General features: G+C 40.8%; 1 protein-coding gene across 15 annotated transcripts in view; it reads right to left on the minus strand.

Annotated features, from left to right (window-relative positions):
• The window catches only part of CELF2 (CUGBP Elav-like family member 2), a 555,045-nt gene that overhangs the window by 474,568 nt on the left and 65,904 nt on the right, over window positions 1-14,573 (minus strand). For 14 of the 15 annotated variants that reach the window (XM_087935304.1, XM_087935300.1, XM_087935302.1 and 11 more), the window contains exon 2: window positions 4,319-4,354. The exons of the other annotated variant lie outside the window; for it this stretch is intronic. In XM_087935304.1, coding sequence (XP_087791430.1) covers window positions 4,319-4,354 — 36 coding nt within the window. The remainder of the gene's footprint in view (window positions 1-4,318; window positions 4,355-14,573) is intronic. 15 annotated transcript variants of the gene reach the window in all.

Genomic DNA, 14,573 nt, shown 5'->3' on the forward strand with positions numbered 1-14,573 from the left:
AGGAATTATGGATGTTGAAATCCATGAATGTTGCCTGAGGAATTTTGGGTATTAAAGTCCACAAACACTGGCTGAGGAATTATGGATATTAAAAACTACAAACCCTAGCTGGGGAATTCTGGGAGTTGAAGGCCACAAATGCTGCCTGGGGGATTCTGGGAGTTGAAGTCCATGAATACTGGCTGAGGAATTCTGAAAGTTGGAATCTCGGAATACTGCCTGGGGAATTTTGGGTATTAAAGTCCACAAACCCTGGCTGAGGAATTATGGATATTAAAATCTACAAATCCTAGCTGGGGAATTCTGGGAGTTGAAGGCCACGAATACTGCCTGGGGAATTCTGGGAGTTGAAGTCCACACATTTTTAAATTGCCACAGTTGAGAGACACCCAACTAGATTAGAATGGCAATAGGGCTGCTACTGCGAGGTTGTGGTTGTTGCCTGCCCGTTGCCGTTTGTTTTTTAAAAAAAACAAAAACAAATTTAAACTTGGGAGTGTGCAATTTCTAACAAACCCCATTTTCTCCTCTACCTCTGCCACTTGCCGGACTTAAGGAGCTCATCATGGGAAGATAAATAAAGCAGCCCAAAAGCAAATAACCAGGCTGACAGAATAATCAAGATTAGATTGCAGTCCCTTGGGAAGCTGCAGAATCTTCCACCGGCCCAGGCTTTTCTGCTTGTCGACTCCTTTGCCAATATATCATTCACTGATGTATCTATATTAAATTGCCAGCCTAAAGGTCAGCGATCAGGTAGATACGTTGGGCAGGGTGATGCGCCTTTTGCATTCAGCATACAGCGAGTTTACCCCAAAATGCCAGGAATGGGGAGGTTTTGAATGCTATAGGTACTGCCAAGCTTAACCAGCCGCTTGTCAAGAAAAACAAGTACTGCTTATGAGCTGAGTTCAGAATGGTTTGCTGTTTTCTTGGCCAGGAAAAAGGATTGGCAGCTGTGTAGCCATCAGGACGTAGACACACATTGAAATGGTTGCGGGAACGGGGTATGTCTAGTCTAGGGAAAAGAAGGAGTGACAACAGGATAGCAGCGTTGCAATTATTCAACAGATTAACAGAATAACAGAGACGGAAGGGGAACTTGGGGGTCATCTAGTCCAACCACCTCTGCTCAAGCAGGAGATCCTTACTTCCTAACAATTAGGACAATTAACCAGAGGAACAGCCTGCCTTTAGAAGTTGTGAGTGCTTCCTCGCAGGAGGTTTTTAAGAAGGGACTGGACAGCCGCTTGTCCGAAATAGTGCGGGGTCTCCTGCTTTAGTGGGGGGTGGGGTGGACTATAAGACCTCAAAGATCCCTTCCAGTTCACTGTATTCTAAATGTCTCACATACTGACCAGGAGCAAAGTTGAAAAGCAGAGTCCCAAAAAGCAGGAGACGTTGGTGCAAATCTACCCCCTTGACCAGTGGGAATGAAACTACAGAAACAGAAACCACAGAAACTCCTTGACATACGACTCCCCCTCAAGCCCAAAATTTCCACTACTAAGCGAGACAGCGAAGTGAATTTTGCCCCATTTTACCACCCATGGTGGTTAAGTGAACCACTGCAAGTTGTGAACTAAGTTACACCGTGGTTAAGGGCATCTCACCTCCCCGTTGACTTTGCCTGTCAGAGGGTCAGCAGGGAGGCTACAACGGTCGTAAGTGTAAAAAAAAAACCCAGTCACAACCACTTTTTTTTCAGTGTGGTTGTAACTTTGAATGGTCACTCAACGAAAGGTTGCAAGTCAGGGACTACACGTATTAAGATCTTCATTGTATTGTTACTTCAGATGCCAAAAGGAAAAGTACATGTGGCTACTTTAACTGGCTACAAATCCTTAAAGCGAACACATCTGTTCAAGTTCTCTTTATGGATGATTCTAGAAAAGAAACAACCGCTTTCATTTGTTAACTATCCCTGAAAAGTCTACTACATAACCCTTAGATGAAAATGTGTGAATGCAGGTCCTGTTTTTATCTGCTCATTGAAATCCTGGTTTGGTGAGAGAATATCTGCCAGCTTTTCCCAAATGAACCATTTCCCCCTTGGTACTCAACCCTTTTATGAGAAAAAACTTACAACAGCAATAACACTTAGCCTTATATACCTCAAGGTAAATGGGTGGCAAGCTGGAATTAACAATTAAAGGGGACAACTTTCGAATTGTTAGAACTAGGATGAAATCTAATGAACAATGAACGAATGGAATAAAAGTATGTGATAAAATTGCAAATGTGAGAGGTAAAAGTAATATGTGTAATGAATATAGAAATGAAATAAGAATCTTAGATAATATTGTAAAATAAGACATGAGAATATTTTAAGAGAAAAGAAATAAGCTATGGACTGGAATTCAATAAAATAAATGTAAGGAATATAATATTTGAGAATATTTAAAGGAAAACAGAATAAGTAATAATGTGATACGAAATTGAATATGAAAGATGAATATGTAACTATGGACATGTTTGTATTGAAATGTAAAAACCTGGAACCGCGCTGTTCACCAAAAGAGATCTTTTTTAAAATATAAAAATAAAATTAAAAAAAAGGACTTATATACCGCTTTACAGAGCTTTACAGCCCCTCTTTAAGCAGTGTACAAAGTCAGCTTCTTGCTCCCAACAATTTGGGTCCTCATTTTACCCACCTCTGAAGGATGTAAGGCTGAGTCAACCTTGAGGCTGGTGGGATTAAAACGAGAAATTGCAGTCAGTCAGCAGAGGTAGCCTGCAGTACTGCACTCTAACCACTGCACCACTGTGGCTCACAAAGACAAAAAGTAGATTTTGCAGACTGGTTAGAGAAAGGATGAAAGACAATGTTATGAGGCGTCACACAAACTCGTAAAGAGACTTCAGAAGTCCTTCCTTGATTGGTAAATAATATAAATTTCAGAGAAATCCAGAAAAGGAAGAATGTGAAATTTGCTATAAACAATTTAGAGTCCACTTGCCCAACTTTTGTAGGAAAATAAGATGGTTGAATTGTATATCTAGTTGGGAAAGATGAAAGTAGGCCAAAGTAGGTCTAATAACTAGGTTCTACTACTGGGATTTGTTCCCATGTCTTATTCACATTATCAATAATTATATTATCTGTTCGCTGCATCTATAACATTATAAAATGGAGGATTTTTAAATTTATTTTTTTACTCTCTATGAAGGAAGTGCACATATCTTTTGCCACCCTATCTTCTGACTCAAAAATATTATGCCTGTTTTGAAAACACAAAAGAACACGGAGCCAAGGTTTAATCAATAAAGAAACGGTCGTACATGCACTGGTGTCGAATCTACCTTGCCACTTCCAAAGTGCTGGACAAGTATTTTCTGTTTTAAGAGACTCACTCCCACATGAATCTTTCAGTACATAAAGAAAGAAAGGAAGGAAGGAAGGAAGGAAGGAAGGAAGGAAAGAAAGAAAGGAAGAAAGAAAGAAAGAAAGAAAGAAAGAAAGAAAGAAAGAAAGAAAGAAAGAAAGAAAGAAAGAAAGAAAGAAAGAAAGATGGATTAGAGAGAAGGGAGGGAGGATTAGAAGGGAGGGAGAGAGGAAGAAAGGAAGGGTTAGAGAGGAGGGAGGGAAGGGAGGGAGGGAGGATTAAAGAGGAGGAGGGAGGGAGAGAAGGTGGGAGTAAGGAAGGAAGGGAGGGGGAAAGGGTTAAAGAGGAGGGAGGGAGAAAGGATTAAAGAGGAGGCAGGGGGGGAGAGAAGAAGGGAGGGAGGGTTAAAGAGGAGGGAGAGAAGGATAAAAGAGGAGGGAGAGAGGGAGAGAGGAAGGGAGGGAGGGTTAAAGAGGAGGGAGAGAAGGAGGAAGGAGGGAGGGAGAAAGGATAAAAGAGGAGGGAGGGAGGGAGGGAGGAAGGGAGGGAGGGTTAAAGAGGAGGGAGAGAAAGAGGGAGAGAAGGAGGGAGGGAGGAAGATAGGAAGGAAGGAAGAGCCCTACACCACAAGCAGAACATCTGAAAGCAAGCTGAGGTTCCCCGTGAAGACTTCCAAGGCTGAACTTGGCAGTCGTTCACAAAGCAACATCATGACAATTAAAACGAAGCGATTAAAATAAAAGTACACAGATCACTTCTTGTTGAAAGAGCCCACTCTACAGATGCTTCTGTCTGACATGGCAAACGTTTTCCCTGCCTCTCAAACACGCGTTTTTTTTCTTAATGACTGTTTCTTTTAGAAATGGCCTCTCCCTCTTCCCACCCACCCACCCAAACCCCCCTTCCAAACCTGTCTTGGATGCATCAGTTAGAAAGGCAGCTCTTTGGCTCCAACAAACAGATCTGGGTTAGCAGAACAGCTTGCTTACCTTGGAAAGATTCCAGATAACTCTGTGGCAGTCTCACTACAAGAAGAGAGGGAGAGAGAGAGAGAGAGAATATGTGTGTGAGAGATAATATGTTTGTGTGAGAGTGTGTGTGTGTGAGAGAGAAAGAGAGAATGTGAAAGTGTGTGTGAGAGAGAAAGAGAGAGAATGTGTGTTTGATAGAGAGAATGTGAGAGAAAGAAGAAAATGGAGAGAATGTATGTGAGATAATGTGTGTGAGAGAGAGAATGTGAGAGAAAAAGAGAGAATGTGAGAGAAAGAGAAAGTGTGTGTGAGAGAGAAAGAGAGAGAATGTGTGTTTGATAGAGAGAATGTGAGAGAAAAAGAGAGAATGTAAGAGAAAGAGAATGTGTTTGTGAGAGAGAAAGAGAGAGAATGTGTGTTTGATAGAGAGAATGTGAGAGAAAGAAGAAAATGGAGAGAATGTATGTGAGAGAATGTGTGTGAGAGAGAGAATGTGAGAGAAAAAGAGAGAATGTGAGAGAAAGAGAAAGTGTGTGTGAGAGAGAAAGAGAGAGAATGTGTGTTTGATAGAGAGAATGTGAGAGAAAGAAGAAAATGGAGAGAATGTATGTGAGATAATGTGTGTGTGAGAGAGAATGTGAGAGAAAAAGAGAGAATGTGAGAGAAAGAGAATGTGTGAGAGAGTGAAAGAGAGAGAATGTGTGTGACAGAGAGAATGTGAGAGAAAGAATGTGTGTGAGAGAGTGAGAGGGAATGTGTGTTTGATAGAGAAAATGTGAAAGAAAGAGAATGTGAGAGAAAGAGACAATGTGTGTGAGAGTGAACATAAGAGAAAGAACGAGAGAGAGAGAGAGAATGTGTTTGTGTGAGAGAATGTGAGAGAAAGAGAGAAAGAGAATGGGGGAGAGAAAGATACAAAAAAGAAACTTCATTAGTATTCAAACGTGTTTAATCCGAATAACTAGGAAAATTCACAAGAACTTCAGATATACATTAAAAGCATTTGGGTTTTAATTAGGAATGTTTCCACACTTCATCTCGTTCAAATGCTCCCCCGATTAAGAAAGAACCTCTTCCTTTTCTGCCCTTTCAATTCCTGGTGGATAAGCATCTCTCTCTCTCTCTCTCTCTCTCTCTCTCTCTGTGTGTGTGTGTGTGTGTGTTGACAATGCTGAAACACTACAGAAAAGCAATTGTGCAAAGGGCAAGAAAAAGAATGGTTGTGTTTTTCAAAACTAAAAACCAAAACCCCCCCCAAAAAATCAAAACAATTCCTCCAAATTATTGATAAGAATGGCTAAAGGAGAGAAGCATTTGCTAGGATTATATCTTAAATTATTGCAAGATTCATTTTGGAGGGTGCTTTACTCCTACATAGGATGTGAATCACGTTATAACACATCATGGTCCTATTTTTTTTTAGTGATTTCATACATGCTCAATAAAAAAATAATAATAACAGAGGTAAACGAAAAGAAAGTAAACAAATTGAAATTTGGCCCTCAGCACAAGATTATAGTTTTGGAATCCATTGGGTTCCACCGGTTTGTCAGAAAGTTGAAAAACATAAATAAAAATTTAGGAATGCGATCTTGTTTATTCTGGATGGCAGTTTTCGTAGCCCTGGGGAGAAATTCTTATCATCTTTTGCGTTTTTTCAGCTAGGAGGGGATGAGTTATGTAATACTGTGACATGAACTGAAATTAAAATGATTTTTAAATGATTTTTTTTAAAAAACAACCAACACACACGTTTAAAACAGCTGAAATCTCCAGAGATATCAAGATTTTACAAGATATCAATGTTCTCATTCAAGGTTTATGGCAGATGCTCGGACAAGTAACTGGAGCTCATGCTGTTACACGGCTCTAGGGATTCGAACCACCGAACTGCCGACCTTTTTTTTTTTAATAATTTTTATTTATTTTTAATAACAAGATAACTTTTTTTTGTGCATCCATTTCCTAGTCACTAGTATAATTATATTACATAATAGCTCATATTATCAATCAATAATTGTATAACCTAATATCATCAAAACATTCTTGCAATTCTTGTCGGGGAAAAATGCCACCTTGAACTGCCGACCTTTTTGATCGACAAGCTCAGCGTCTCAGCCACTGAGCCATCGTGTCCCTCTAAGTGTGGTCTTACCAAGGCATTATAAAGTGGCATGAACACTTCACGTGATCTTGTTTCTAAAATCTTCTTTTCATGTTTCCTAACACCTATTCACGCACCACCATAGCGTCCATGGAACATGCTTGCCTGTCCTGACACAAATGCCATAAAATGTGTGTCAGCAGTAGCCCCTGATATGAATAATGTGAGCTGTTGAGTCACGTAGCTCGAAGCAAATTATCACTGACTTAATTGTATTGGAATCAAAATGTCTCCATATGGGTCAATCTAATTCTCACACTAGAACTGTGCTCTGGAGAAGTGTCAATTACCGTGGAGGTCAAATTCAGAAACACAGTTTGTGACTTACAATCACCTGGCCTTAAAAAACAAAACAAAACAAAACTTCTAGAGTTGAACAGGTGAGGTCTGTTTTCCCATTGTAGCTGCACAAACTAGAGATACCTGAATATTTAGAAAGGAAGAAATGACTATTGCCACAAACTGTGTCCATCTCACCTGCCTTTTTTTTGGCAAATTTCAGCAAAAAAAATACCCGTAGGTTCACACTTACAACCACACTGTTTGCTTAACAACTTTGGATTGGCTTAACGACTGTTGTAAAACTGGTCATAAAATCAAATCCGATTCAACGTATGATTGTGATAATTTATGATGAAAATTCCACTCTCTCAGTTGTGGCTTTAAGTTAAGCCTAATCACATCTCCTTTCCTCAAATTTAAATCCGAATTTGCAGGCATAAGTTCTGCTAGTTTTTATTTGTATTTATTTATTTATTTTGTCAAGCATGTACTAGATAACAGGTATAAGTGTAAACATGAACTGAACAAGGAGAGATTTAACCTGGAAATAAGGAGAAACTTTCTGACAGTGAGAACAATCAACCAATGGAACAGCTTTGCCTTCAGAAGTTGTGGGAGCGCCATCACTTGAGACTTTCAAGTAGAGATTGGACTGCCATTTGTCAGAAAGGGTGTAGGGTCTCCTGTTTGGGGGGGGTTGGACTAGATGACCTACAAGGTCCCTTCCAACTCTGATTATCTATTATCTGTTATCTGTTACATGATTATGATTACAAGAAATAGGTACAAATAAAAGGGGACATTAGGATAGGGACGGTAGCAGGGGTGTCATTCAAATTTCTTAACCACTGGTTCTATGGGCATGGCCTAATTTGTGGGTGTGGCTTGGTGGTCATGTGACTGGCTGGGCGTGGCTTGTATGTAAATATTGTAAATATATATGTAAAGATTGATTTTTTTTTATTTAAAAAAAGAGCAACTTTTACCCAAAATCAGGCAAAGCAGGCAGACAGATTGAGCTGCTTGCAGAATCACAGTTTCACTCCCAGATCTGCCTTTCTGCAATCTGCTGCCTGAGTCTGCACTGAAAAGATAGAAGCTTCAATCCTAAAGAAGCTTCAGCTCTGCTCTCAGGCCACTTCTCCCTTCCCCGACCCTCTGAATACCACCCTTGACTGGGCCTCAGGGAAGCCTCCTGGGCGGGGCAGGTGGGGAGGGGAGGGGCCAGCCAGTGTTGTGATTTGCCGGTTCTCCAAATTGCACAGAATCGTAACAATGGGTTTTATAGAACTGGTCCGAACTGGTAGAATCCCACCCCTGGACGGTAGGCAGGCTAGTGCGCTTATGCACGCTCCTTACAGACCTCTTAGGAATGGGGTGAGGTCAACAGTAGACAGTCTAAGATTAAAGTTTTTGGCATTTGGGGAAGAAAACTTTAAATACTTTTTTCTAAAAAAAAATATAATTCAATAGATAGCATGAGGTTTGAGCTAAAGGCTAGATAATGCAAAGGGAAACGGAAAGTGGTTAAAAACTACTTAGAAGATCAACTCGGAGGTGAAATATAATAGTTGCAAGGTTTGGCTTTACTCCAGATTCCTTCTTTAGGAGAACAGAGAGAAAACTATAAGATAATCTGCAACCAGGAAATGCATCTAGAAACAGAGAACTCAAGTAGATACTTCTCTGTCATATTGAACCCACTTGTTTCAGCTGTTCCCCTCAACAAAAATTTATGGTAGTTTCCATGCCTAAATGTTGACATCCACACACTGCCCCAGCAGCCTTCTCCTGCTGCTGTTGTCTGTCAAATTCAAAATGATTTTGCTTGCATTTAACAAAACACAGATAAGGAGGCAGAAGAGGCACCAGCCGAAATTTGCAGACGGCACAGGGCAGATCGTTCAGAAGACAAGCTCAAAGTTCAACAACTGTTTATCTGGGACAGTCTTGAGTTGGGCAAACCTAGAACGGTATTTGACAACTTTAAGATAGGTGGACTTCAACTCCCAGAATTCCCCAGTCTACATGGCTGGCTAAGGAATTCAGGGAGCTGAAGAAGTCGACGTATCTTAAAGAAACCCTGGGCGAGAAGCTCTCCTGGGTCCCTTCTAGCCCTATGCCTCTATGATTCTGGCCAAAAAGCTGTCCGCCATTACCTGTTGAAATGATTTCTAAAACTACAGAGATTTCTAAAAGTAATAAAGGCGGAACATGCAAACAAACGCAGGTGGTCTTCGATGTATGACCACAACTGAGCCCAATATTTCTGTGGCAAGCGAGACAGCTATTAAGTGAATTTTGCCCCGTTTTACAACCTTTCTTGGCACGCTTGTTAAGTGAATAATTGAACTGGCTTAATTAGTAACATGGTTGTTAAGTCAACCTGGCTTCCCCATGAATTTTGCTTGTCAGAAAGTCACAAAAGGAGAATACATGACCCCTCAACCATCATAAATGTGAGCCAGTTGCCAAGTGTTTGAATGTTGATCATGTGGCCATGGGAATGCTACAATGATCATAAGTGTGGAAAACGGTCATCAGTCTTTTTTCAATGCCGTTGTAACTTTGAACAGTCGCTAAATGAACTGTTGTTAAGTCAAAGACTTACCTGTATTCATTTATTGATCAGCAAATCTATTGAAAGGGTTTCTTCATTTCTATGTTAGCCCACAACCTTCAGAATTTCTGGTCATCTTCCATCCAAGTCATGACCATGTATGATCAATCAATCAGAATTAAGCTGGGAGGGACCTTGGAGGTCTTCTAGTCCAGCCCCCTGCTCAAGAAGGAGAACCTATACCATTTCAGACAAGTGACCACCCAGTCTCTTCTTAAAAACCTCCAGTGTTGGAGCACCCACAACTTCTGGTGGCAAGCTGTTCCACTGGTTAATTGTCCTCACTGTGAGGAAGTTTCTCCTTAATTCTAGGTTGTTTCTCTCCTTGATTAGTTTCCATCCATTGCTTCTTGTCCTGCCTTCAGGTGCTTTGGAAAACAGGTTGATCCCCTCTTTTGGGGGGGCAGTGCCTCAAATATCACAACTCTGGTGTCATGTCCCCCTTCATCCTTGTTGGGTTCTGCAACTCAACAAGGTAGACACAGACTTCAGAGGATAATTAGAACTGCAGGGAAAAAACAATTACTACCAACCAGACTTCCATCGAGGACCTGTATCCTGCATGAGTCAAAAAGAGGGCTGTGAAAGTATCTACTGATCTCTCACATACTGGACATAAACTGTTTCAACTCCTTTCCTCAAAACAACGCTATAGAGCACTGCCCACCAGAACAACTAGACACAAGAACAGTTGTTCCCCGAAAGCCATCACTCTGCTAAACAAAGAATTCCCTCAACACTGTTCAACTATTACAAAGTCTGCACTACTATTACTGTTAATCTTCTCATCACTCCTTATCACCCAACCCCTCCCACTTGTGACTGTATGACTTTGTCACTTGTAAACTTTGTCACTTGTATCCTTACGATTTATATTGACTGTTTCCTAGTATGATTTGATTACTTATTGTACGCTATGATTATTATGATTAAGTGCTGTACCTGATGATTCTTGACTCTTGACAAATGTATCTTTTCTTTTATGTGCACTGAGAGCATTTGCACCAAGACAAATTCCTTGTGTGTCCAATCACACTTGGCCAATAAAGAATTCTATTCTATTCTATTCTATTCTATTCTATTCTATTCTATTCTATTCTATTCTATTCTATTCTATTCTTCTCTAGAATGATGTTACTTAGCATTTTCATGATTGGCCAAGGTTGGCTAGAAGCTACCAGAGATCCAAACCACATCTTTGTGTTTGAACACAACGCACAAAACTTGACAGAAAATTCCTGGCAAGAAAGGGGAGGGGAAGAAAAATTTATTTTTTGGGGTAAGGGTAGGAACAAAAATGGCAAAATGCCACAAGGAATATGTAGGCAGTGAGTACTGAGGGCTGGGAAGAGTGGCTTCTACTGATTTAATTGTTCCCAAAAACTGTTTGTAGGGTAATGAACATCTCAGCTACTACGTCCCAAAGGCTGACAATTTGAAGGGTAATAATTTCAGGAGAGAATCTGGAAATAAAAGCAAAGTTGGAAGCAGGGGTGGGATTCAATTTTTTTAACAACCGGTTCTATGGGAATGGCTTAGTTGGTGGGCGTGGCTTGGTGGTCATGTTATTGGCTGGGTGTGGCCAACTCAACATCACTCACATCGAGGCACGCATCTTCTCACCTGGCTTCTCATGACTGTGGGGATGCTGCAACAGTCATAAGTGTGAAAAATGGTCATGAGTCACTTTTTTTCAGTGCCATTGTAACTTTGAATGGTCCCTCCACACAAGCAAAGTACCAGCAAAGGAGGGGAAAAAAACTCCAGAGAAGTTCCTGAGACAGGAAGTCTAGTCCTGCCAAGAATGTAATAAGAGTTAACAGAGAGGCAGTTTCTGTAAGCAACACCAGAATGTTTCCTTCCTGCCCTCCTTACAGGATTAGGCCCATAATTTCTTCTAACAACTAGTTCTCCGAACTGCTTAGAATGTTAACAACTGGTTCTAGCGAATAGGTGCAAACCTGTAGAATCCCACCCCTGGTTGGAAGGGAAAAAAAACACTGCACTTCACAAGCTGCTGAATGCGCACTTTGGTTTCGAAATTTGTTCTCCCTACTGAACCTAGGCGGCTTCCCGTACAGGTGCTTAACTTTTATATTGACTGACTCATTCATTTCCTTCCTCCCTTGGGGTTCCCTGAGAAGCCGCATAGCTTCTTTCCAGCAGGAAAGCTGCCTTACCACCGATCAGCAACTTCCTCCTGGGAGGAATTCACCGGTCTTTCCTTTATAGGTTTATCAAATCTGATTCCACCGGCTTAAAGCTGCTTTCGGTAACCAGTGTCTGCTTTCAGCAGCTGTTCCTAATTTCTTCAGGCCATCTGTCCTTCTGCTCAAGAAGGCATTCCCAGTATTTTTGACATATGACACAGTGTGTTTGCACTCCCTTCTTGCAAAGTGATCGGTTCCTTTCCTAACACTAGATCTTCATGGATTCCCTATACCAAGGGTGTCAAGCTCAAGGCCTGGAGACTGGATCCAGCCCGTGGGAGTTTAGATCTGGCTCACAGAGCCACCCTAGAAAAAAATGAAGGTTGCTTCTCTCCTTGATGAGTTTCCATCTGTTGTTTCTTGTCTTGCTTTCTGGTGCTTTGGTAAATAACTTGACCCCTTCTTCTTTGTAGCACTCTCTCAAATACTGGAATATTGCTACCATGTCCCTGTCTGTTCCCCACCTCCCACCCCACCTCCCCAAAATAGAACCGGATCTGTTCCCCCCCAAACAATAATTGCTAAAGCAGTTTTGCACCATTCCAAAAGAAAAGAAAGGAACCCAACAAGAAAAAAAAAAGATGCCTTATTCAGTTCAACACCTTGGTATCCTGAACCAAACAATTCCCTTTATTAATCATTGCACCATCAACACGCCGAGTCTCTGCTCCAGTTAAATAATAGATTCCTGAATTGACTTTTAAAGGAGGCCGTGTGCTCATTAATATCTCACGTATTTTGCCTTCCAAAATCAGCCCTGGAGGCATGTCACTGGGTTCAGGCAAAGAAAGTGACATATTAAGCTTCATTTACTCAACAGTGTTTGGAGACAGAAAAGCGAAGGGCAGAAGGAAATAGTAGGGAAGTGAGAAAAGGGGTTCCGGAATTAATATGGAGTGGGAATTCCAAATTGTTTCCTGCCTTTGCATTCAGAAATAGATCCATTTATGCAGAACAATGCCCATTATAATAAGAGTAGACAAAAGGCATATTAATCTCATTTAAAAAAAAAAAAAGTTTTTTCCCCCCTCTATCCCCAAACCAGTCAGATTTCAAGAGCTTCTTATCAAGTGTTAATTACATTGCTATTACTGAGGGACATGGATATTGTATCACAAATTACGTTGCACGGCTGAACACAAATAGTGTATCATGAGCATCGGCACAGAGGAGTAGCAAATCAACTTCTGAACTGAAGAAATATTTATGGGAGGTAAAAGAGAGAGAGAGAGAGCGGGGAGGGGGAGAGAGAAAGAGAAAAGATAGAGGCATGATAGAGGATAGATAGATAGATAGATAGATAGATAGATAGATAGATAGATAGATAGATAGATAGATAGATAGATAGATAGATAGACAGACAGACAGACAGACAGACAGACAGACAGATGGAAGGGACAGATAGACAGACAGATAAGATTTCTATGGCATGAGAAAAAGAGAAAGATGAGATGAGATAGATAGATAGATAGATAGATAGATAGATAGATAGATAGATATAGATAGATAGATGTTAGAGATAGTTATGATTTCTGTGGTATGAGAGAGATGAGATGAGACAGCTAGAGATAAGAAATTATATATATACAAACATACACTCAGGAGAGAGAGAGAGAGAGAGAGAGAGAGAGAGAGAGAGAGAGAGAGAGAGAGAGAGAGAGAAATGATATAGATAGGATAGACAGACAGTCACAGACAGACAGATAAGATAGATAAAGAGAAGATACATAAGAAATTATGTATACACAAACAGATACATAGACACCCACACTCACACCCACACAGAGGGAAATGATATAGAGATGATACATAGGTAGACAAGTAGATAGGTAGATAGCTAGGTAGGGAGCAGCGGTGGGATTCAAAATTTTTTTACTACAGGTTCTGTGGGCGTGGCTTGGTGGGCGTGGCAGGGGAAGGATACTGTAAAATCTCCAGTCAGAGGTGGCATTTGCCGGTTCTCCAAACTACTCAAAATTTCCACTACCAGTTCTCCAGAATTGGTCAGAACCTTCTGAATACCACCTCTGGTAGCTAGGTAGGTCGGTAGGTAGGTGGGTGGGTGGGTAGATAGATAGATAGATAGATAGATAGATAGATAGATAGATAGATAGATAGATAGATAGATAGATAGAGCAATATCCTATGTATATGTGTGTGTGCATAGTCAAACACACATACACCCCCCCACACATATGCATATCCTTCCAGAACAACTTTTTAATAAACACACACGCACACACACGCACACACACAGAGCGTCTCTGTCTCTATATTGTCAAGAGGCCTTCTGCCAATTAACTACTTGAGATGCTCAAGGTCAAATGCCTCGTCTATCTACCACAAAAATGGGGTGGAAACAGCCTTTTTGTGTGTTTGGGTTATATAATTTTCTATTCAAACCTCTGAGGCAGGCTGTAATTTCCTTAAAAAGCAACTTAGATGCCGGATTCACAAGGCAGATTTAAATCTCACACTTGGGTGAACAAACAAGGTTCTTGTCTTCACATGATATGACTATATGCAAATAGAACAGCCATAAGGAAATGGCCCTGGTCCTTGATGGCATTAATAGAAAAACACAATAATTTGGTCAAAAGTCACTATTTTTGAGAATTCTGTCTCCCCTCTTCTCTAGGAAGCAGTTGGTAGCTCTTGAATTCTTAGACGGGTAGTCCTCGACTTATGGACCACAGTTGAGCCCAAAGTGTATTTTGCTAAGTGAGAAATTTGTTAAGTGAGTTTTGCCCCATTTTATGACTATTCTTGCCGTGTTTGTTAACTGAATCACTGCAATTGTTACATTAGTAACATGGTTGTTAAGTGAACTTAGTTTCCCCATCTTGCTTGTCAGAAGGTTGCTAAAGGTGATCGCTTTACCTATGAAAAAGTATCTTCTTCTCTCCTCCTTTCACCTCTCCTCTCTCCTCTTCCCTATTTTATTCTCTCTCCCCTCCTCTCTTCTTTTCCCTATTCTAGTCTATTCTCGCCCCCCTC

This window comes from Pseudonaja textilis, chromosome 5 (genome assembly GCF_049901715.1).
Source record: "Pseudonaja textilis isolate UNSWEBS1 chromosome 5, rPseTex1.2, whole genome shotgun sequence".
Classification (NCBI taxonomy): domain Eukaryota; kingdom Metazoa; phylum Chordata; class Lepidosauria; order Squamata; family Elapidae; genus Pseudonaja; species Pseudonaja textilis.